The sequence below is a fragment of the Chionomys nivalis genome, chromosome 22, assembly GCF_950005125.1.
Source record: "Chionomys nivalis chromosome 22, mChiNiv1.1, whole genome shotgun sequence".
Lineage (NCBI taxonomy): Eukaryota > Metazoa > Chordata > Mammalia > Rodentia > Cricetidae > Chionomys > Chionomys nivalis.
Genome location: NC_080107.1, coordinates 32938284 through 32961457, shown reverse-complemented (window position 1 = coordinate 32961457; position 23174 = coordinate 32938284). Strand labels below are relative to the sequence as shown.

The following is a 23174-nucleotide window of genomic DNA, read 5'->3' as shown; positions in this document are numbered from 1 at the left end:
ACTCTTAGCCACCCATTACCCTACACGGGGTGAGGGGAGGAGGTAGGCCTTATTAAATCACAGCCACTTGTTGGTAAGGAGATCCAATAACACCGTGGGGGTGGGGTGTACCGCACTGGGGACATTCTGAAGGGAAAAAAAAAACATAAAAGAAAAAAACCCGCATTTTAATTGTAATCCAGAGATAACCACTCCAAGGTAATGAGGAACATTCGAGAAGAGCGTCTCCGTTCACACACAAAGCTTGGGTTTCTTCCTCTTTCTTTTAGGGGATCTATTGCTTATAGTTTTAATAGGCCTGAGAAACAAAGGGAGGTCTTTGGTGATGACTCCTCTTCTCTCCTCCCCAACAAAACAAAACAAAACAAACCAGGACTTTTATCTGTCTGAGGTTGCCATTGATAGGGCTCGCGGCATGGGAGTGCCACCCCCGGGGCCTTAAAACTGCGCCCTTTAGGAGCATAAACAGAATAAAGTTGTTCAGTAGATGAGAAATTATCACACAACTCAATGGCTGTGGCACGACACAGGCAAACTGAACCACTCTACATTATATTCTTTTCCAGAACAAAAATATTAAAAATAGAGAAAATGGCAGAGGCACTATCGGCTTGCTTCCCCGCAAAGGTAGGCTGAAGTTTTGCTCCTTCCAGTGGCACCTATGAGGACAGCTTTGATGGATGTCATGGGGAAGGAGACATTTCTACCAAGGCAAAAGAAGTAGCGAAGCAGTGCAGCTGTGAACAGCTGGCATACAATAGATAATTTAAGGGAAAGTGACCCTCATGTATAATTTTTAACTGAAGAACTGTCAGGCCCCATTAGTTCCAATAGGGCCTGCCAGGGCCAAGATTGGTTTATAGGAGTATTGTATTAGCACTGCTCCTAAGGACCAGCAGGAAAACATAATGTGGGGACACAGTAAATGTAGTGTTTTTAAAAATTGTACACATTATTTGTTACACTGACATCAATGCTCGCTGCCTGTGTGTTTGGTTGAAAAGCACAACAGGGTGGCAACTTCCACAGTAAACAATTTGTGAAAAAGCCCTTCTGAGCGGTTGTAACTACGTTCTGGAGTAGCTCCCAAACATGAAAGGGAAAAGCCAATGGTGGCCATCTTAGGATTATTCTCCTTGGCACCGAATGCTATGACTAAGAGGCCCCAGGAAGAAATCGGAAGAGAATCAGAAAGCCCCCATAAACCCATTCAACTCAAGTTCTTATTAGGAAGTATGGAAGTTGTCAGCGGTCGTCCGTGAAGAGTTCTGATGGCGGGGGTGGGGGGGCATGTAACATATTCAAAAGTCATAGTCAAAGTAAATCATAAAGAGAAAAGAGGCCGCCTCCCCTTTCTTAAATACTGGAGCTTTCTTGGAACCAGAGTTATCTCACTCAAACACCTGGTAGGACCACCGTGCCGTACCAGAGAGTCACTGGAAACACGGACTCCGGGCAGGGTGGAGGAAGATGTGTGACTACCGGGGACGTTTCCATGGGGAGATGATGTTTGCACACAATGCTGCCTTCTCTGGATGCCTTCTGGAACTCTACAAATGGTGGCTGTCTTTGGAATCTGGTAGCACACGCTGTCCTTCATTTTATTGCGTGATACTGTGCTGTTTAAAGTCATGTTTGCCTTACCTCTGTGTCCTAAGGGAGAAGTGCTTGATAGCGTCATGCTGTTCTTTGGTGTCAGTGTTTCAGGGAAGTTTGAGGCAGTTATAGACCAAATTAATGGAATTCTTGGCATTCTCTCTCCCTCTTAATGTTGCACTGATAGGGACTTAATTTCTTTATTTAGGTGATTTGCCTTTTCCACAAATATGAAATAACCAAGGTATTATCTCCATATATTCATAACTATGATATTGCTATTTGGAGAGGTAGCTAGTCAATTCCATAATTACAGCCACTTAAATCAAAATCCACTAATTAGATGGCAGGACAGGACGTTATAGGTATATTTATAGAATATTCTCCACAAGACACTGTGTCACAAGAAATCATGAGGTTGGTTCTAAAGGTCTTAAATACTAATGTATTTTTAAATTCATCGTATAAACTAAACAAGCAATCAATGTATATTAATAAGCATAATTACATTTCTGGCATCTGTCCATTCATTGGGTCTACCTTGACAGCTCCAGAAAACACGTCAGCAAAACTCACTGACCACCACACTTAACGTAAGAGCTGCAGTGGCATTCTCTTAAAGATGCCCCATGTGTGGAACATCCCGATGATGCGGGCGGCGCGAAGCCTCTGCAGTTCCCACTGCGTCTCTTGCAGATGTTCCCGGCAAACACTCTGACAGATCCCACTCAAGGCTCTATTTTCTACGTGGCCATAAAAACAAGCCTTAATGAGGCGATAAACCTATTTACCTTTGATTAGGTGAGCTCCTCGATAAGATAACACAGAGAGGTACTTCCAGAGAGTAAATAGGCACAGAAATCAACAGCTGAGACCATTCTATTGAGATCTTCGAGGTGAGTCTGGCTGCTCCAGGAAGACCTTGCTTATCCCGTAGAATCTCTGAACTGGCTAATAATGGCTTTGCCAATGGACAGAGCAGCACAAGGAGACCCTTTTATATTACCAGTGATCTTTAGAGCACTCTTTTCTCTGGCACACACCTTTAATTCCAACATTTGATTAAACAGGGGGGAACTAACTCAACAAAAACTCAAAAATCCCCAAGGATGGATGGGAGGTGGCAGAAAAACTCTGCCACTTGACACTAAGGCTCTGTGTCACCACACAACAAGACAGTGTGCTACATGCAGGCTTCTCAGTGGACTCTGAATACTTGTGAGGATGGAACTGTTTGTTTCTGCCATCTTCATCTGTCCCAGGATAGTCCCGTATGTGGCCTGTGCATGACTGTAACTGGTCTGCTTTGAATATACCAATTTTTATTGTTGTTTTTAATGAAGACCCTGAAATAGTTATGCTTTGGAGTTCAATTCATTTTTCTAATGTGGTAGGAGCCTTGCATCTCTTTTTATAAATGTAAATTTGGACATTATTTCCTTTTGAAAAAAAAAAAGCAATAGGCACCCTCCAGCAGCACCATAGAATAATATTCCCTCCACTGATATTTGCTGGCCTTCCTGCATGGTGGCTTTACCAATGGGGTCCACGTAAGAAGACTCTCAGCATTTGGTCCTCAACAAGATCATAACAACCACTCCTAGGTTTAATAAGCAAATATATAACTTAAAGTTGGAAGAAAAATGAGGCTAAAAAAGCAGTCTACCCTCCTACTTGTATGTGTTCTAAAATAAAGAAAATATGAATAAAAAGAAACTTACTCACTGTCACTTGTACATATTTATGGTTTAAAAATTAGTAAGAGTTTATGTCCTGAGGTTGCACCTACAGGAAGCCAGATGTGCCTTCTGCACGTGACCTAAGACAGGCCTAGAGCAACAACTGGATAATTTCTCCCTCTTCCTCCACACCGTCGACTGCGGCGGCTTTCTGAGGTGAGAGAAACTGACAGCACTAACTCTCCAGGGCAGAACTTTCCAGTCAAGTGGATCAACGGACTGAAAATCTCTTATGAATAGTCATTAGGCCTTCATTACAAACCCCTCAAAACCCAGTTCTCCTTTCGCGACCAAATGCCTTTTGTCATCTTCACAAGGTACATCATTTAATTACCAATTGATTTCTTTATATATGACAACATGTCAGATAGCAAAATACAGTGTATCTCCCTTAGGGGGGAAAAGTCTGTTAACTATCAGTATGCCAGATTATGGAGTTATCTGAAAAGCAGGCGCCCTGCATGCTATTTCCTTGTTCTACCCACTTTACCTATCAAAAGAGTTCCTTTCTGTCAAGGAAAACCAATAAAACGGATATTTAAAAGCTACTGAGCATCACGATGGAGTCTTCCCATCCCCTGAAACATTGTCAATTTAGCCAGAACATGTTTTAAGCCTCCACTTATGTGGAAAATGGATTCTTGACAATACATAGAGGAAACAGGGTGAATTCTAAACCACGACCATAGAGGCAGCTCCTGCAGCCCAAATTTCTACATGAAAAAAAGTCAGGCACAACTTCCTCCGGCTCCGACTTCTGCTGTGCAATCGCAGCCCGGTAATCAAGCGAGTGCTGTATTAATAAGCTGAATAACAGGGAATCTCAGAAATGTACGGGACCGTTATACCGTAACAATAAAATCTCAAGTGGAGTAAACCGGGGCAGAGCTGAAGGTGGGCGTCGGGAAATAATGAGCCACTGTTGTGGCAATGCGCTCCATTGTGTGCTGGTGTAAATGCCTGCTTCTTTCGCACACAGAGGCCACATTACATGAGACCCAAGTGTTCTCAGAGTGTCGTTGTGACTGGCTGTGCTAGAACCTGGCACGGATGGGCACTGAAAGCTGACATTATATTTCAGGATGCGTTGCAGGTGTGCAGGCCTGGGAATGTGCTCTAATTACGTATTTTCCTGCCGTGCAACAATTAAGGTCGCCAAAATAATTGCCAGTTTCTTAATCCCTCTCTAACAAGAGTGACATAAGGAACGGTTTATTTTTCTCTGATTGTTTTGAAAGTGTTTCTCAAGATTTTGGTTTTCTATGGAACTGCATAAAATTAATTCTTATGCTCAGATGTGTGATTATTCCCATTGTTAAAAAAAAAAAAAAGACCTGTCTTTGAATTGTGATAAACTGAAAGCAAAGAAAAACAATGGGAAGTATGTAACCTGGTTGGTGGCTTAAATGTTTTTCTTTAAAGGAAGGTAAATTTGCTTTAAAACCCCTGTTTTCACTAACTGCCCAACTTGTATGGAATACTAAAATGTGCTGAGGAAAAAAAAAAGCAGAGCTTAGGAAACAAGACAAAATAGGTGTCTTTACTTTTAGTGTTGACTTTTGAGACAGGGTTTCTCTGTGTAACAGCCCTGGCTGTACTAGAACTCACTGTCTAGACCAGGCTGGCCTTGAACTCACAGAGATCCGCCTGCCTCTGCCTCCCGAGTGCAGGGATTAAAGGCGTGCGCCACCATCATGGGTGAAGCAGTGGTGGTCTCTTCATTTTCAGCAGTGAATGGAACAGGGAGGTAGACAACCCTCCAAAATCAAGTCAAATGCATGCTCCCCGCCCCCCAGAAAAAGGCATCAGCGTGAAATAGGCTACATTCAGTTTCTGGTGGTCCACAGATCCCCTAACCCATTGTTGAATTGCAGAGAAGGCACCCAGTTGACTAGTAACTCCCACACTGATCGACACACCTCCCTCCATTCATCCCTTCCCATTGTCGCTACTCCATCTAACCACCATGTGAAGGGCACAATGCTCACCAAAGGCATCCGCAGTCAAATTTACAGGGTCTGTCTTCTTCCCTAAAACCCCTTTCCTTCATTTCCTGGGTTGTCAATTTTCCATTTCAGTTGGGTTAACAAGGCAGAGCTTGTTTAGAGAATTTTGAGGCAACTAACTCATTCTTGCGCCCTTTCTCACAAATGAGGAGACAGCAGTGGGTGGTGATTGAGTAGTACTTAGCGGACAGACTGAAGTCGCGTCAAGCGCATCACAATTTAACACCGGCTGAATGGTGGGGGCAGCAGATGTACCCAATGGGGCTGAGGAGGGGCGCGCCAAGAAGCCGAAGCTGAGAGAGTGGGAATGGCAGGAATCAAAAATGATTGTATCTGTAATAGAGACTTCAAAGGGGGAGAGGTTTGGAAGGATTGAGGGGAGGTCTAACGAAAGGAACAAGAGGCACATCTGGCTGGTGAGTGGCTGAGGGAAGGTGGCGGGGGGGGGGGGGGGGGGCTGCTATGAGGGAAAGCAAAGGAGGAAGCTTGAGTCTCATTGTGGGGACGGTGACCCAAGGCCTCACACAACTGGGAGGGTCCCAAGCTGGCTCATTTTTAGCGTCCCAACCATAAGACTTCTTGTTAAAGAGGGGGATTAAAAAGTGTCTTCAACGACTTGATGAGGCACTGTCACGTGGGTGCTTACAAAACCCATCCTTACACTGGCAAGTGACTTAGACACCAACGCTCTCTCCTCTTCTTATCGCTCAGGTGTTAACCATTGTTGTCTGGCCTAAGAGGGCTCTTTTTTCCAGGAGATGAATGAACTGCATTGATTCTTGAGTTCCAGTGGTGTGTGTGTGTATGTGTGTGTGTGTGTGTGTGTGTGTACAAGCACGTGTTTGATACTGACGGCATGACAAGGAATGAGGAGAGACACTCCTTCCAGCAACGGTGAGGAGGGCAGAGCTCCAAAATGGGCAGTACCACTAACAGTACTACCACATTCCGGATGCTGTTGTCAGTGCCCCACTACTAGAAGCTGTACTCCATCGTAAGACTAACTCCTGCCCGTCCCTTAATACAGCTTTGCTAACTAGTTCAAAAAAAGGTTCTCGCAGCTCCTCCTTGTACGTACAAGGAATGAAGGGCTTACCTTGATCACCACTCCGCCATTCTATCAGCCACTCAGCCAACATCTCTTGAATACATATAGTGGGGGTCAGATCTGAGCCTTGCCAAACTCTTCTCTCTGACACCGATCTATGAGACTTTATGGGGCTTAGTGCCCTGGTCCATGGTAAATAGCTAATGGTTTAAATTGAAATGTTTTCAATCATTCCAAGCTTTAAGCAGTGATTTTTCTCAGGGATGGAGAGATGGCTCAGCCATTAAGAGATCATAGTGCTCTTAGAGACGACTGGAGTTCAGTTCCTGGCACCTATGTCTAATAGTTCACAACTGTCTGTAAGTTCTACTTCAGGGGCTGTCTTACTCCTCTGGCCTCTGTAGGCACCTGCACTCACACCTCTCTCCCACATCTACCTGATTAAAAAATAAGAAAAATCAATCTTTAACAGGACGGTCCTTTTTCCCATAGAGAGGTATAGTCATTACTGAGATAAGTGTGTTGGTTGTTTCTTTATCTATTTGGTTGTTTGTTTTTGAAGCAGCTGTAGTTTGGTGGCTGCCTTCTGGGCACAGTTCATACAACGGTACCACACACTGCCTTCCCAGACATCCCATGCAGATCCATTGCTGTAAAGGCCGCCAGTACCCAGCATTCACAAGTACGCAGTGTGCTGATCTCCGGAGTGTCTGCAGAGTGCCTGATAGACAGTGCTCTGGGATTCTACACTACCCCACAGCAGGTTTTCTCCCTAACCCAATTCCCCTGACCTGTGTTTTTTCCTTTCAACCAGACTTCAGAGACAAAGGAAGAATAGTAAATTCATTTCCTTAGAGATATACCTCCAGGGTTTCAGTCTATGGGGCTGTCACTTATTTGCCTTACCTGAACAGTTATTTTGAGATAGGGGAGCTCACTAAATAACGTTTTCCTCGTTACCATTATTACTTCAAAATGATCATTAATTCCCTCTTTGGCTTTCTAAGTGGGGGGGAAACATCAAAGAAACTAGTTTCCCCTCATTCAACTTTTCTTGAAAGGTAACTGATTTACAAACAAATTACTTGCGCCTTGTAAGGCACTGCCAAATGTGTCTGCTCATTTGATACATTTTCAAGGGCTACAGTGGTGAAATGGAACTGTAAGAAGCTCTGGAGCGATCCACAAACAACTTCACGCTGTATTACACGTGCGTCAGATACTGAGACCAAACTCCGGAGCTGCAAGCAACCTGGGATGTGGAATGCTTGCTTGGCAATGGCTCAAGCAGCTTTATTTAAATTGCAAACTTTGCAGTCACTACTCACAGGTGACTTTGGAAGCTCATTATAGAAACTAAATAGCTTCTTCCCCATACTTTCTTTCTTAAATCACACATACATCATTTTTGAAAGATGCAATTTAATGTCTTCCTCACACAAGCACATCAACTTTGTTAAGAAATTGCCCGGGAGACTAAAAATGTATTTAAAACAAACACGAAGCTTAAACAAATATTCCAACTGGAGTGCAAATAATGCTAGAATTCCTGGCTAGATTTTTTTTTTCCAGGATGGACTTTGCCATGAATAGGGGTCACACGAGAAGTATTTTTGAAGTCATAACTTTACAGCATAAGATGATCAAAGCCAAGTATTAATACACTATTTTATCAGCTCACCTTCCAAACAGTATTCCAGTAGATTTCCTTTCACACAGTGATATTTGTAATAAATGTTCTGCCTTTGTTTTAAAGTCAGTCTGCAGAAAGATGACATCAGCTCAGCAAACAATAAAGTGCCTGTAATATTGTCTCCAGAGAGCTGTTACATTTACTTTGTAGCAGTAAAATTCAATTTTCAAAAAACACTACATGAATGATGTTAGGTTATTAACCCTCTCACCACCGTAAAACATCATTATTGTGTGCAGAATGTAGGTCACAATCTAGAAGCCATACATTTTTTCTTTTTTTTTTTTTGTCAAATAATCCAGCTAAGCTTCTTTTCTCTCCTCAGGTCTGGGCTGCAACCCTTCTTTGAGGGAGAAAACACAGCAGCATTCTCTACAGACCGGAGCGCCTTACCCCCACTGTCTCCACAGCCCAGCTTTGAACTCATCTTCTTCTCTGGCTCCACACTACCCACGCCTATTGTTCTAGAATCAGAAATTAGCATATCGTATCTTTTTCTCTCTTCCACATGCTTCAGTTCTAGGAGAAGAAGAAAATAAGGACATGTGTCCTGCTTCAAAGGCGGAATCCATTTAATCTGAAGACCTTGAACACAAATGCTTATTTTTGGAGCTTCAAGTGGTTCAGTTCTTGGCCTGTGTGACTGCAGCAGTTACCTGATTCCCTCCTGCCTAGAAGGCAGGCCATCCAGGCACACTCTCGCCAGGAGGCAAAGAGTTAACTAGTTAAACTTCTACATACCTCCCAGGAACTTTCCAAAAGCTGACAATAAGGAAAAGGAGTGCTGGTTATCCATTTTTTTTAAAGGGATGGGGTTGGTTTTAGAAGAAAGGGAAAGAGGATCAAACACCTCAATGCAACAAAAGGTTGTGTCAGAGGGCCCTCAATCACACACCGCCTTCCACAGCACAACCTCCAGCCTTCCAGCCTTCCAGAGCAGTCGCCCTGGCAGCACAGCTAAAAAGTTCCTGACATGAAAAGAACAAAAAGCAAAGGACAGAGGTAGTGATTGTCATGCAAGCCCTCCCTCCCTGCGTGTGTGTGTGTGTGTGTGTGTGTGTGTTTCTCTCTCTCTCTCTCTCTCTCTTCCCCATTGGGCTTTTCCTCCTCAAATGAAACTTTTGCATAAGCCAGTAGGAAACAAAGTAGTGGCATGGCTTTCTGAAGAGAAATCCCCCTAGGTGTCAGCCACCCCGAGGGTGGTGAGATAGGCCCAGTGGTCTTTCTGTAAGAAACACCTGAACCGAGAGGTCACCTACGCGTAGACTTCCGAAGAGTCATCTGATATTAATCAGGATGATGATAGCCCTGTAAATATGGTCAGCCTTGCCTTGAAAACACACGGGTTTTTAAACTGATGTTTTCTCCCCAAATTCTGTCATCAGTGCACAGTGGCTGTAAGCTATTTGCATTTTTCTGTATTGAGTCCTGAGGTAGCTTAACAGCATGTATGCATTTTCCACTAAAATGTAAATTATTAACAAGTTGGAGTTTTCATTTGTTTTAATCTCCTGATGTGAGATCTAAATAAGTATGCACAATATACTTAAAATTCTTTCCATTTCTCTACTTTCTAAGGAATAAATCTCATATATGCAGGACAATACATTGTCATACATATAACAAACAGCCATGCTATGGGGTGAGTATTAAACTGAGGAGCAAAGCTAAGAGCTTTGTGGAAACTTAGAGTATTTTAACCCGAAGAACTATGTGCTGATATTTTCACCACCATGACCATCACCTTCTTCAAAAGCACCCAAGTCTTCATTATTATCTAGTTGACACCAGATATTTTCTATCAGCTTTCATCTCAATGTCTAAGACACTAGCTACTATTGGAAGCAAACCAAAAAAAAAAAAAAAAAGAAAAGAAAAGAAAATCCCACTTGTATCATCGTCGAAACTGCCATTCAAGATAAAAGAGGACACAGGATGTTGGAATTGAAGGACTGTGATGGGCAGTTGCTTCCGAAGTGTGGTGGTGATGTCTGCGGACATTTAAGTGATGCTTCTGACGTACCATCAGTGTTCCAAGTAAATTATCTCAACCATTCTTCAAAATAATGAATGTGCAGATAGGAAATCGAGGTACAGAGATTGTAGATAACGACCCAATGTCATTGACAGCAAGCGGTGAGGCTCGTGTTCTGAACTTGGGCATGCTCACAGTGGTTATCTTCTGGGAAGGAAGGAAGGCAGGGAGGGAAGGAAGAAGGGAAGGGAGGGAAGGAGGGACAAGAGAAAGAAGGTTTTAGGATCTACCACCTGGAGTGATTGTTAGGAACCTGTTTAGCAGGGAAAGGATTCTGGATCAAGACAGAATGCCTGAGAAAGAGTAATTGACAAACTACCTCTGAGTGGCCCGAGGTGACCTGTGAAGATGCGTCACTACTCTCTTGACCCAATGTGTGCCCTTCTGGCAGGGTGGTGGCAGAGTCCATAGGTGTGCACAGGCCAAACATACACCTGGACATGGTTGATAGCCATGAAAGAGTGCAGAACTTTTGCTGCACATACTTAAAAATGCAGAGGAATGCTGAGTTTAAAAGTTTTAGGCGGGCGGTGCTGGCGTACACCCTTAATCCCAGCACTCGGGAGGCAGAGGCAGGAGGATCTCTATGAGTTCGAGGCCAGCCTGGTCTACAAGAGCTAGTTCCAGGACAGGCCCCACAGCTACAGAGAAACGCTACCTCAAAAAAACAAGAAAAAAAAAAAAAGAAAAGTTTAGATGTAGATTCTCTAGTCATTGAACACGTGCAGGAGAACAAAGCACCTAAGATGGGAGGACCAAGGCTCATGACCAGATTAACCCATACACGAACTCCCTCCAAATTTTCTCAAAGCCAGAAGAGGAGGTGTCGCAGAAGAAAAAGGTATCCCAGATGAAACTGAAGAAACAAAAACTTAAGACATGAGGGCAAAAATAAGCATAAAATAAACACAGATAAAACTAAAAAATAAATGAAGAGAAATGAGTGGAAATAGAAGAAACAATGAGGAGGTATTTGTGTACCAAGTGTCTAGGCCTACAAAATGAACACAGGAACCGACTCCAGAGAGGACTGGACACAGTGTCATCCAGCCCAGAGATAAGAATGTTCCAGGCCAGGATACAGACAAGGGAAAAAGATCTTCATCCCTGTCACTGCAACAACCTCTGGTCTGATCAGTTGGGAAGGAGAGTGCCGAGCAAGCTCTGGGGTCTCAGCCTAAGCCAAGGTCTAGACAGGGACGGTAAGCAGGAGAAAGAAAAGAAAAGGGGTGGCCTCTGGAAAAGCTGGCAAAGAAAAAGCGGCAACTACTGGGAACAGACTGGATGCGGGGAGCGAGACTGTGGTGAGACAAAACTACAGGCTTCTGAGCTGGGGCATCCTTGAGAGGGTGGGATTTCCCACTGCAGTGGAAAAATGAGGCAGACTGGGAAAATGAATAGTTTCAGGCTATGCTATTTCATTCGCCAAAGCCAATGTCAGGGAGTTTTAAGGTCTTTTGTGGGGAACACAGTATGGGGCCCTAAAACATAACTGGTTTTACCAGCTAGGGCCTGAACTTGATAGAGGTCAGTGGTCTAGCAGTAGAGCAGGAAGCAGGAGGCTGCCTGGTGGTGTACAGGAATCTGAGGGAGCAGTCTGGAGAGCGGGGTGTGTCCAACAAGGTGCTGGAGAAGCAGAGGTACAGGGCTGTGATGGGGGTGGTGGGTGTGTGGAAAAACGGAACGCCAGTTCTTCGAGCATGGAGCACCATGAGATGAGCAGGAGGGGTCTTGGGAATAAGTTATACTCTTTGCCCTGGAGTCGATCTGAAGCAGACTTCAGGGATAATGACGCATTGATTGACAGTTTAATTTTCAAAGCAAAGAAATTAAAAAAGAAAATTAGAACTCAGGGCCAGGCACAGCAACGCACGCCTTTAATCCCTGCACTTGGGAAGCAGAGGCAGGAAGATCTGTGCCAATCTGAAGTCAGCCTGGTCTACATATTGAGTTCCAGGACAGCCAGGACTACCTAGAGAGACCCCCACATCCAGGAAAAATAATCGGGCTGTAGAGGTTGGGCACGTAGACAGACGCAAAGGACTGGCAAAGCATGCTTGAGGCCCTTGGCTCGAGCTCTATCCAGGGAAAAACATCATTCTTTCCTTTTTGCTATAAAAAATTCCTGAAATGCTTCACCCACTTTCTCCAAGTACTGTTTCTGGAATAGCCGAATAAATATCCATGTAAAAATAAGATTCTCCCCAATGCTCACTTAGAGCTCACCCATGTTTATAGCCGCGCAGACTTGTAAGCAGCCTTGGCTGGGTAGCGGCGTTGAACAGGCCCCTCCTGAAGGCAGAACACATGGGAAGGAGAGTATTATTTCAGCTGGGAGAGGAGCAGGGCCCTGGGATGAGGCTGATTGATTCAGACCAGATGGGTGGCCACACATAGGTGTGACAGAAATAGAAACACATTGCCGACATTCCAAACACTGTCCTCCCTGGCCAGGAGGTGGTCACAGTGCTGTTCCCTTATCTACCTCCTAATGTGAGCTCCAATCAAAGAATGTTAATGCTGCCGACTCCTCTTCTCCTGCCTGGCTATGGGCATCAGGCTTGAGGTTCTACTTCAAAGGCAAAGTGGCCATTGTTCAGGGGTCCCCGTAAGTAAGACTGAAGCAAACCACTTCAATTACTCCCCCAATACGTTATTATTTTAATTCGCTCTTCCACATGGAGACATGGATGTCAGAACTAGTCTCTGTAACTGCCTCTTAGGAGACAGGGCAGGTTTCCAAGTGCTGGTAGTACTGCAGCCATGGCTTAGAAATTAATTCATAGAGCTGAAAAGTCACATAGTAACTGAGAACTCTAAGAAGGGTGCAAGTAGCCACTTTAGCCATAGTTTGGGTCCTCAAGAGTTTCGCTAGACAGCAAGGCCCCGTGTTAGAGGCCACGACCATTCGGCGCTCTGTTCCGTTGTCGTTTGACGTTTAAGATTGCTCTTGAGTTATTTTGGATTTCATTTATAAGATGTAGTAAAATTTAAATTTATAGCCTAAGGTAATTGTTATTTTGACAGAGAAGAAGAAATGCAATATTTTTTTTTTGTTTATTATAAGAAACACTTTCTTACTTGAAGGGAAATTCAGCAAGCATGGGAAATTTTCTATCATTCAAAACTGAAGTATAGAAATTATGCGCAAATTTGAATATTGATCAAAATTAGAGGAAATCCCAAAGGCCTTCTGAAACCTAGAGAGATGGCAAGCATTGAAGAACAGCTGAGCAGCGGCTTCAGCAACACAGGGGAGGCCTTGTCATAGCAAGAATGAGGTTTTTCTCACTTGGTCCCTCAAATGTCCTGTCCTGTTTGGTCCCAGCATGAAGTTTTAGTTTCTCTGTCCTCACAGAGGCCTGAAACTATTACCTACTTGTTATAAGGCTTCTCCGATTTCACTGCAGTGAGTTAACCTGTAGGTTCTGACTGACATCTCCGGCTCTCTCCCCCACATCGCTATGAAGTTCACAGGCGAGCACCTGAAGGGCAAGGTAGCCAACTGCTTGCACTCTGATGTCTATTTATAACGCAAAGGTCAATCCTCTGAGATAATTGCGAACCGATTATATATCGAGGGGATTGCTACTCAAAGAGTGATAGCTACGCTATCTTTCTTCCCACAATACTGTCGGCCCATTGCTCTCACGACAGCCATCTGGAATTAAGACTCCACAGTAGGGGAAGAGGATTCCACTCAGGGCTCAAGTGCCCTGGGTTCAATTCTTGGTACTAAAAAATAAAAATAAAAAAAGAGAACAAAAGAAAAGATTGCACAGTAGATTTCTCCCACACAAGTACTTATCCCTTTCTCGCGTTATAATTCCTAGAAGTAGGGTGCTACCGGTAGCTCTTGAATTTGACCTGCCAGGGGGCTGGCTTAAGAAAAAATGATTCCTGTGCAGGTGGAGATTAGCATATGAGAAATGCCTTTAATTCGTCCACTGCTAGGCTCACCTATCTGTCAAACCCACACATGTGACAACGGTTGCGTTGAACTTATCTCTACCACCTCAATGGCAGGTTTTAAACAGTCTGGGGACTGTTAGCTATTGGTAAGCTAAAGACATCCAACTCCCTTCGTCAAAATAAAGCTCAGTAACACAGAACAATGGGTTCTGTTTCTGAATATAAGAAATACAACCATCATGTCCAAGGGTCTGTGAAAATGGCTTCTTTTGACACAAAATAAAAACAGCCATGCAAAGCATTTCCCAGCATCTACTCTGTGAAAGCCTGTGCGCCTTGCAGTATGGTAGTGGTTAACAAGTGTTCTTCTGTAGTGGGACTCCCCACTAATTGTTTCGGCTGCTTATCTTTTATCATTGAAAGCTAACCTGCCTTAATGTTGCAGTCTTCATGTGCGCCACTGGGTTCGTGCAAACCACAGCTCCACAGGCCTCACAGAAGAAGGAGACATGAGATGTCTCAATGCTAGCATGACCGTGGATCTTCACCCCGGTCACTAAACCTTCACACACGGTTCCCATGTGGTGGTACCTTTCATGAAGTGGGCCGCAAGGGGCTAGCGTGGGCTGCTTTTAAAACAGCCTTGCAGCTCAGCACGCCTCTGAGGAATGAACAGAGAGCACGGGCACAGAAGTTCTATTTCAGCTAAAGGACACAGAAACAGGGGAAGTGGAAGAATCGTTCCCACCTCTCATACTTGAAGATTAAGAACATTGCACACCTTGCCCTCTAGAGAGGGAAAAAGCTGAGGGCAGTGCCTGGAAAGAGGTTGTCCCTGAGACTGGAACAGGAAGTGAGTTCTCATACAAAAATAAACTAGTTTGGTTTTCACCCAACTAGCGAAGCGCTCCACATTTTACTAAGTTCCCAATTCAAATGCTGCTCTCAACACTCAGGAATTTCATATACCGAAAATATTAATTCTTCACTAAGTTCACCAATTACCCCAATGGATTTGTAGGCCTCAGGGATTCAGTATTTGATGTGTTGCTTATAGATTTTACACTACCTTTACACAGTCAAAATTTTCCTGCTTTGGACATTAAGAAGTAAGTAGACAACAGCTAAATGCAGCGTTCAAACTTGCTCAACTCAGATCATTCAAGCATTCAAAGAGGCCAGGAAGCAAAATTTATATATTGTCTACTAACTTAGGTAAACATTGGTCTTGATAATAAGCTGTCTGGTAGATGTATGGAATCTGTTCATCCCCTATTGATGTTTTACTGGCCAGAAGAGCTAAGAAAAGTACTTTCAATTTAACTCTACGAAAATGGGCAGTACCGAAGAAAATGCTAGCACAATTCTAGATAAAATATACTGTTGTGAGGGCTGAAAAGTGCATGCAAAGCAAGCTACATTATTAGAATGTTTAAATATTAATTATACCGCTGTGTAGTAAAGATGATCAAGTATGAGTGTCAACTCATTTCCTAAAAGCTGCAACGTTTACTTTCATCTAAACTTCCTTTGTTAAGCTAAACTACAAGCCCAGCAAGTTTAGTCTACTTGAGTGTGTTTATTTTTATTGGTTTCTGCATAATTTTTTTTTTCTACCATAAACCAACTTTAACCCCTTTTCTGTAATCTCTGCCAGTATAACTCCAATAGCACACCATAAAATTCCTATAATTCTTCAAAGCCACGGAGTTGGAAGGGAAAAGCTTGGGCACTTTGTAACAAGCGCCAGCTACAAGCTTCAGCCAATTGCATTTAACTCTTGCAAACCCTTTTTATTTGGGAGGGAGCAGATAAAGGTATAGGTTCACACTTTGTGGTCACTTTGCTTCCCACTGGAAGCATTCTGCAGTTGCCTCTGAGTCTGAAGCCAGTGGCGTTTCAGGAGGAGCACCACAGAGGAGGCAGTATCTAGTTATGCTAGCTCAGGAGGCGAGGCTGACAGATGGGGAGGCAGATGTCCAGATCCATAGAAAAAGCAAAGACTCCGTACCTTGGAACCTTTGCTGATGGAGATGAGAGCGCTGAGCAGTGGACAATGCTCACAAAGTCTGGGGACGGCAGAGTTCAGCACACTCTGCTACTTTCCCACCTCCTCCCTTCTTTCCCTAGAACGTATCGCTCTCTTCCACCCCAAAAACAGCTACTAGAATTAAGCAGGAGATACTTAAAAGACAAAGGAAGAGCATGTGTGGAGGGAGACACTCGGGTTTCATCCCGTCACCCATGGATGCCCAGCCAGGGTTTCCCACCTGAGACAGATTGTGACTCATGTTCAGCTCGTTCATGCACGAGAAGCAATACACAAGCTCAGTGTAGAGCCGCTTTAAAAGCTCATCGGGTGCACACTTTCCTTGTACAAAATACCTTATTCATGACAGAGCAGTGAGGGCCTAGGTAATTACTGGAATCAAGGTGGCCTCAGAAGTGTTTAAATCTGCAAGGACACTTAGAGCATGAATAATGCAAAATAATTTGCATCTAAATTTTTTAAGTGTTCTTTATTCAAAACTAAAATGCAGTTCCGATTAAAGTTTGATGAGTGAAAGCCGAGCACTCCTACCCACTGTGAGCCGTCTCCTATATGTGGAAATTATTTCAGACAGTAGTGAAGGGAGAAAGGAGTTTGGGTTTCTGCTGCTTTAAGTTGTGATTAAGTTGCACTTTTAGGTTGAACTTTCTTTACGTGTCTTGGGGGCTACCAAGTTGTTCGTGAGCTTGCTTACGAGGTCCAAGTCCATATTTCAGTCTAGCCTCTTAGGAAACAAAACCAAGCTATAATTATTTCTTAGACCCATTTTTTTTTTAATTTGCCAAACAAGATGATATTTGGATCCAAAGCTTTCTTTTTCTCTCATCTAAGTATTCTATTGTTCTTCCTTTTCTATCCTTAGATACAAAATGTTTTCTTTTATTAAAAAAGGCTTAGAGTACTCCATTTTCTTGTAATAGTATTTATGCTGCTGTGAATATACAGTATTTACAATGTCCCTGTCAAAGCTTTATGAAAAACTAAGCACTGTTAGTGTGTCAGCCTGCATTTTTTTTAGGTATATAAGATTGAAAAGCTAAAAATCAACTTGAAGAAGTCAAAGGTAACTTTGTCACAACGGGCTAGAGATTTATATGACCACAGAATAGCTTTTCTTCATCTCTTCTGAAAAGCTGGATATCCAAAAGATGATCTTAAAGGATGGCTATAGTTAGACCAAATTAAATTTCCAGTTTATAAATTTTCTAATAGTAGTTAAAAGAAGGGAAGTGAACTAGAATTTAAAAGTAAAAATATATTTTTTTAACTTTTAGTTGGCTAAATCACTGCAGTCTGGTTACCATTTCCAGAACTTCACAATGCTTGCATGTCATTTGATTTTTGCCAGCATCTCTGAAAAGCACAATTCAAGAACTGTCATTGTCCCTTAAATTATCCCACTGTGAGATTGGGACTTTCTGTGGCCTGTCCTCTCTACCTGAGACAGCAGGGAAACCCACTGAAAAGGCATGTACCTCCCTCTCCTGGGTCACAGTGCCCTTTGCCTAGAGCTGGGCAGATAGAAGGTCCTGTTTGGCTGGCAGCAGGCATGGCCCGCCAGGTCACTCTGCAATGCACAGAACCTAAAGTTTAAAGACTCTTGAAGGGCAAACTGATTTTCCTGCTGCAAACCCTTGAAGCGGAGAGACTCTCAGTTTACTGCTCGCTGCAGAGCAAGGTCCCACTTCACTGGGATTTCAGATGAGTGTGTTTGCCACTCTTAGTATGCCTGTTACTTTTTTCTTTCTCTTTCTTTTTCCTTTTTAGGTTTTGAACAACGCAAACATTTTTAAACTCCCTGAACAAAGATCTTCCCAGCAACAGACCCCCTGCCCAGCGGGTCACCTATCTTTTGCCACAGTCTTTCTTTTCCCACGCTAACCCCAGGGCTCATTTGCATAAGGTCTCTGTTGTGACAATTAGTTTCAGGTGAGCTGATTTCTATGCCGCTTGCCCAAGACGATGCCCAGGCCCCGGGCCTCCCTGATCCTGGTCCTAATTGCGACTGACTGGCACCAGACACAATCATCCTCTTGATTCAGCAAATTGTCCGGCTACGAGCTTGTTGCGACCTTGCAAAGCACAAATCATATCATGTCAGCCCAGCCTAGAAACAACAAATAAAATATACTCTGAATGAGAACAATAATGAATTTTCCATATCTTAGGTCTAGTTGGCTGAGTACAAATAAAAGCAATGGATTTTAACTTTTCTTTGAGCTGTGTGGTACTGTGTGTGTAACTCCCTATAAAAACATAGGAATGCCCCTGTATTTAAATTCTATGGTCCCTGCCATCTGGGACGGAGTCCCCCAGGTAAAATAAGTGGCTACTTTCAAAACTTCTGTTAGCTTTGCTGTTGTGGAAATAAGTCATATGCTCATTCATCATCTACAGGGTGCATAAATATGCACATTAGCAGCATTTCCCAATAGTCTCCAGTTGACAGAAAGGATTGCAGAGACGGTGGGACTTCATATCTTTGTATAACAGCACAAGTTGGGAAAGAACTTTTCTTAATTCCAGGAACTCTGGGTGAGAGATGAGTGTGACCTAGCATGAAGCATGAGCCGAATGTTTTAAGGACAATAGTTGTTCTTGAAATATTGCCTGCCCCCATGCTGCCTGACACTCTGAACTCAGCTGTATTATATTACATGTGGCAGCTCCCTTTAGAACTTTCTCTGCCTTGATAGTCTGAAATTCAGACTGCCATCCCATTGTCTCACTTAGCTACCTTCCTGTCATCTTACTTAGTCTATATCCTAAAGGTTAACTGAAAGATAAGAAAGGAAGGGGAGGGAGGGAAGGGAGGGGAGGGGAGGAAGGAAGGAAGGGAGGAAGGAAGGAAGGAAGGAAGGAAGGAAGGAAGGAAGGAAGGAAGGAAGGAAGGAAGGAAGGAAGGAAGGAAGGAGAAGGAAAGGGAAGGGAGGGAGGGACAGAAGGAAGGAAGGGAGGGAGGGATGGAGGGAGGAAAGGAAAGGAAAGGGAAGGAAGGGAGGGAGGGAGGGAGGGAGGGAGGGAGGGAAGGAAAGGAAAGGAAGGAAGGAAGGAAGGAAGGAAGGAAGGAAGGAAGGAAGGAAGGAAGAAAGGAAGGATTAAAGAACCAAGTCCAGTCAATATTCCTAGAAGTCATTTGGTCTTTTTTCCCCCCTGCCTATTCATATGAAGTAACTGTGATACCATTTTTATGGTATTTATTTCAGGTGTTATATATGAGCATGTGTTTTCATAATATGAAATATTCGTATGTTCTGTGCAACTAGAAAAGTTTTCATATGGATATGACTTTGGAGAATTTTATATCTTACTTCACACTGATTTCCCCCACAATAATAGGGCTACTTTTAAGCATTCCTGCTCATTGATTTGATTTTCCTTTCCCAGGAACTAAAAGTTTGAGATGAGTATCTTAGAAGAGCATCAAGGATTATAAAAGAAAGAAAAGGAGAAGAAAGAAAGAAAGAAAGAAAGAAAGAAAGAAAGAAAGAAAGAAAGAAAGAAGGAAAATATTAAAATTAGTTGTTTGGGTTCTTATGAAAAGGATTTTACATTTATAGCAGGGAAGTGATCCTCCACCTTCAGGTGAACCAGTGCCTGACTTGGTCCTTCCTGCCTGTTACACAGCCTCCACCACACAGCTCATAGGGTCATGCAGCCTGTGGCCCAGGCACATGGCCCTGGGTGTGCCTAAAAGGATATAACACTAACCTCCTCCCATTTCTTAGGTCTTTATGACTGGGAGCTGGTTTTTACAGGGACATGGAAATTGTGTTGTCAAAGACTTCACACACTAATTCAATTGAAGAGAAAACCAGAAAGAGTTGGGGAAGGGAAAGTTTCTTTTCTAGAATTCTAATAGGCAAGCTCTTAGGACAGTTAGATGCAGAAGGGGTCCAGCCCCGCTGAGTACACGCAGCATCAAGGCAAGAATCATTGCAGGGGCTACACAGAAAAGACCTCTGCTATGCAAAACCTGTAAATCAAACTCTTGGAAACTTGGAGATCTTCAGCATATGAACTCAGCGATGTGAATTAACATCGAGTATGTTTTGACATAAGTGTTTGAACATAACGCCCATTCGTATGAATCATGGATTTGTTGAAGGAGGAGCTGGAGAAGTGATGATGACCCCTAACCCCGTTTTCACATGTCTTTGTAGCTCTGCCGTCTCCAAGGAACCAGTCTGAACCTTGTCTTTTGCGAAAGCAGAAAGACACCGTCCACTCTTGGGATTCTTCCCCATGTGAGTGTGTCACTGTAGTGATCTTGTTGAGAGGCTCATGGGGTATGGTTCAGGACAGGGCTGAGAAAGCAGACTCCGGTGTGCAAATGGAGAATTCTAAGAAAATACCTCATCCCTACTCAAACACTCACTTCCCATGATCTTGACTTGTATTGTCTCTTCCTCTCATCTTTTGCGTATTGTCCTCTCCTGTCCAAGGCTCCCACCTTCTGTGTTCAGCCTGGCTTTTCTTTCCTGTAGAGTTTCCTTGAGTTGGGATCCTGGTCTACACACCCGTGGTGCCTTCCTCACTCGTATTCACTTCCTCCTCCCGTGGGTTCTCATGCCATACTGCTTTCCACCAAGGCCCCCTTTCCTTTCTACCTGTGACTGTCAGAGTCTCTCACTCACTCCCATTATTTCCCTCTTAACCCGTTAATTTCTTTTCTCCCAAACTGTGTTGACCTCACTTTTAAAAAGTCCTGTGATGAAACCCTTTTCCTCTCCACCTCTGAGCCCGCAAGCACACCCCCTCCTATGTAGCCCTGCTCCCTAAGTTTTGGTTAGATTCTCATCTCGGAGATTTTTATCTCTGCGTTTCCTGTTTTGGACTTCCTTGTTAGACTTTCCATTCCTTTCCTGCCTCTATCCTAAGGGGCTCACTTCACTTCTTAAGTTACTGCCCCATCTTCTTACCTTTCATTTCTCCGAGCCTTGTGCATAGCATCTTTTTCCTTTCTGAGATGAGGTCTTGCTATGGAGTTCTGGCTGTCATGGACCTCACTATGTAGGTTGGCTCCGAACTCATAAGTCTGCTTACCTTTGCCTCCCAAGTGCTGAATTAAAGACATTCACCACTGCACTTGGTTTCATAACACAGGTTCTCAACCTATGGTTCACAACCCCTTTGGGGTCGAATGGCCCTTTCACGGGGATCACATATCAGATATCCTGCATATCAGATATTTACTTCATAACAGTAGCAAAATTATAGTACTGAAGTTATTTCACATAGCATATATGTGTGTATATATATACACACATATACACAGACCTCAGAAAATTAAAGATAGCATGGGAAACACTGACTATAAAGCCAGAAACAATACCTTTGAGTCCTCTGACATTTTCATTTTCAGAAAACAACAGTAGGCCATTTTTATAATAGCTTCCCAACATTCTTGAGTCTTACACTTGATTTGTATTTGTTGTTTCTCTGGGTACCACCTAGAACTTCTACAAATCCTACCTATGATGTTTGGGTCAATGCTCTGGGTACATTAAATCACCAGTAGTGAAAAAGTGTTACCCCTCTGTGTTCCAAGTGAATATTTCTGGAAATACAGTTTGTGAAAGCATAATTCTGTGAATTAATGCAATTTCTTGATTTTTAAAAATTATCAAATAGTTTCTGAGTTGACACAACTCGTTTCCAATAGTAAGAACAGAAAACTTTGGTCAACCTAATATTCAAAGAGAAGACTGCAGTTATTCGTTGAGAGAAAGCCATAAAACAGAAATGTTAGATGACAGGGTCTGTATCATTGTTTAGATTTAAAATAATTAATTTGGGAGTAATTTATGAGATTCTTTTACATAGGTTTTTGGATAGATACTAGCCAGCAGCCAGGCTACTTTTCCTTGAGGCCATCTTTCTTGTGGCACTGTGGATCCCATCATCCGTATCTACATGGACCAATCAGGTGATAGATGAAACTAATCCCTGCAGCAAGCCAGTATAAAATTTTCTTCATGCAGCTATGTGAGACAGAGACAATCCAGAGGAACTGGACACTTGTCCTTTTTATAAAACTGTTCAAATTTTAAAAACCGGATGCCGGGCAGTGGTGGCACACACCTTTGCTTCTAACACTCGTGAGGCAGAGGCAGGATGATCTCTGTGAGTTTGAGAACACCCTGGTCTACAAAAAGAGTTCCAGGATAGCCAGTGCTCCACAGAGAAACCCTGTCTCAAAAAACCCAAAACCACACCACCACCCAAAAGGCAACCAATTATCAACCTCTACCCTGTCCTGCCATTTTGACAGATGCCCTCAGCTCAGTCTGCTCAGAGTGGTAGAATTTAGTAGGAGACACATGGCCAAATCAGAAATGACTTCCGTACTCCTTTAGCTCAAGGTTTCCCCTTAATAACCCAAGACTGCTGTTACTTCTAAAGATTGACAATAGCTGGAAGTAGTCATAGACAGTCAGACTGGGAGCATATATACCTTTGACTTCCTTCCTGGAAACGCTCCCGTTCTCTCCTACACGACTCTTCTTTCTCATCCCCCTCCTGTGCAGGTTAAGATAGCCTTAACATCACAATGAGCGTGAAAGGAGAACCACTCAATGGTACCCTAGAGGTAACATCAGGTGCCATGTTTTCTGAACTCAAGGTCATAGAGGAATTACGGAAAAGAACACTACCTTCACAAAGGAACCCTTCACTCTAATAAAAACTGAACGCACTGAGTTCAGAACATGTGGCCACATAGTCCAAGAGCACACTGCTACAGTGTGAAATGAGCTGTGCTTGTACCCCAAGGGGTCTCATGTTGAAATCTTTGTCTTTAGTACGGAGATGTTGAGAAGCAGGAGACATTTAAGACGTGCGGCCTAGGACGAGATAACTGGCCTTGATGACGGCATCACTCTCGGCATGGGATAGACAATTCTCATAAAACCCCAGGAACATCTGGGAGGAGGCCATTCTAAGAGAGCAAAGTGACATTGATGACTCCCTCTCTACTGGATTCCAGCCTGGCCACGCTTTTCCACTATTGGGAAGCAGTCAGCAGTGGGACCCTCACCACGGCTGAAAGGAGCCCAGTGGATTTATCTAGCACATAGTCCCATTTTCTTTTCA

General features: G+C 43.4%; 1 protein-coding gene across 6 annotated transcripts in view; it reads right to left on the bottom strand.

The window, feature by feature from the left end:
* Zeb2 (zinc finger E-box binding homeobox 2) overlaps positions 1 to 23174 on the bottom strand; it is a 136316-nt gene that overhangs the window by 73664 nt on the left and 39478 nt on the right. Inside the window, exon 1 of one of the 6 annotated variants that reach the window (XM_057755553.1) lies at positions 9972 to 10063. The exons of the other annotated variants lie outside the window; for them this stretch is intronic. Coding sequence (XP_057611536.1) covers position 9972 — 1 coding nt within the window. The 5' untranslated portion in view covers positions 9973 to 10063. Of the gene's footprint in view, positions 1 to 9971; positions 10064 to 23174 lie in introns of those variants that run through there. 6 annotated transcript variants of the gene reach the window in all.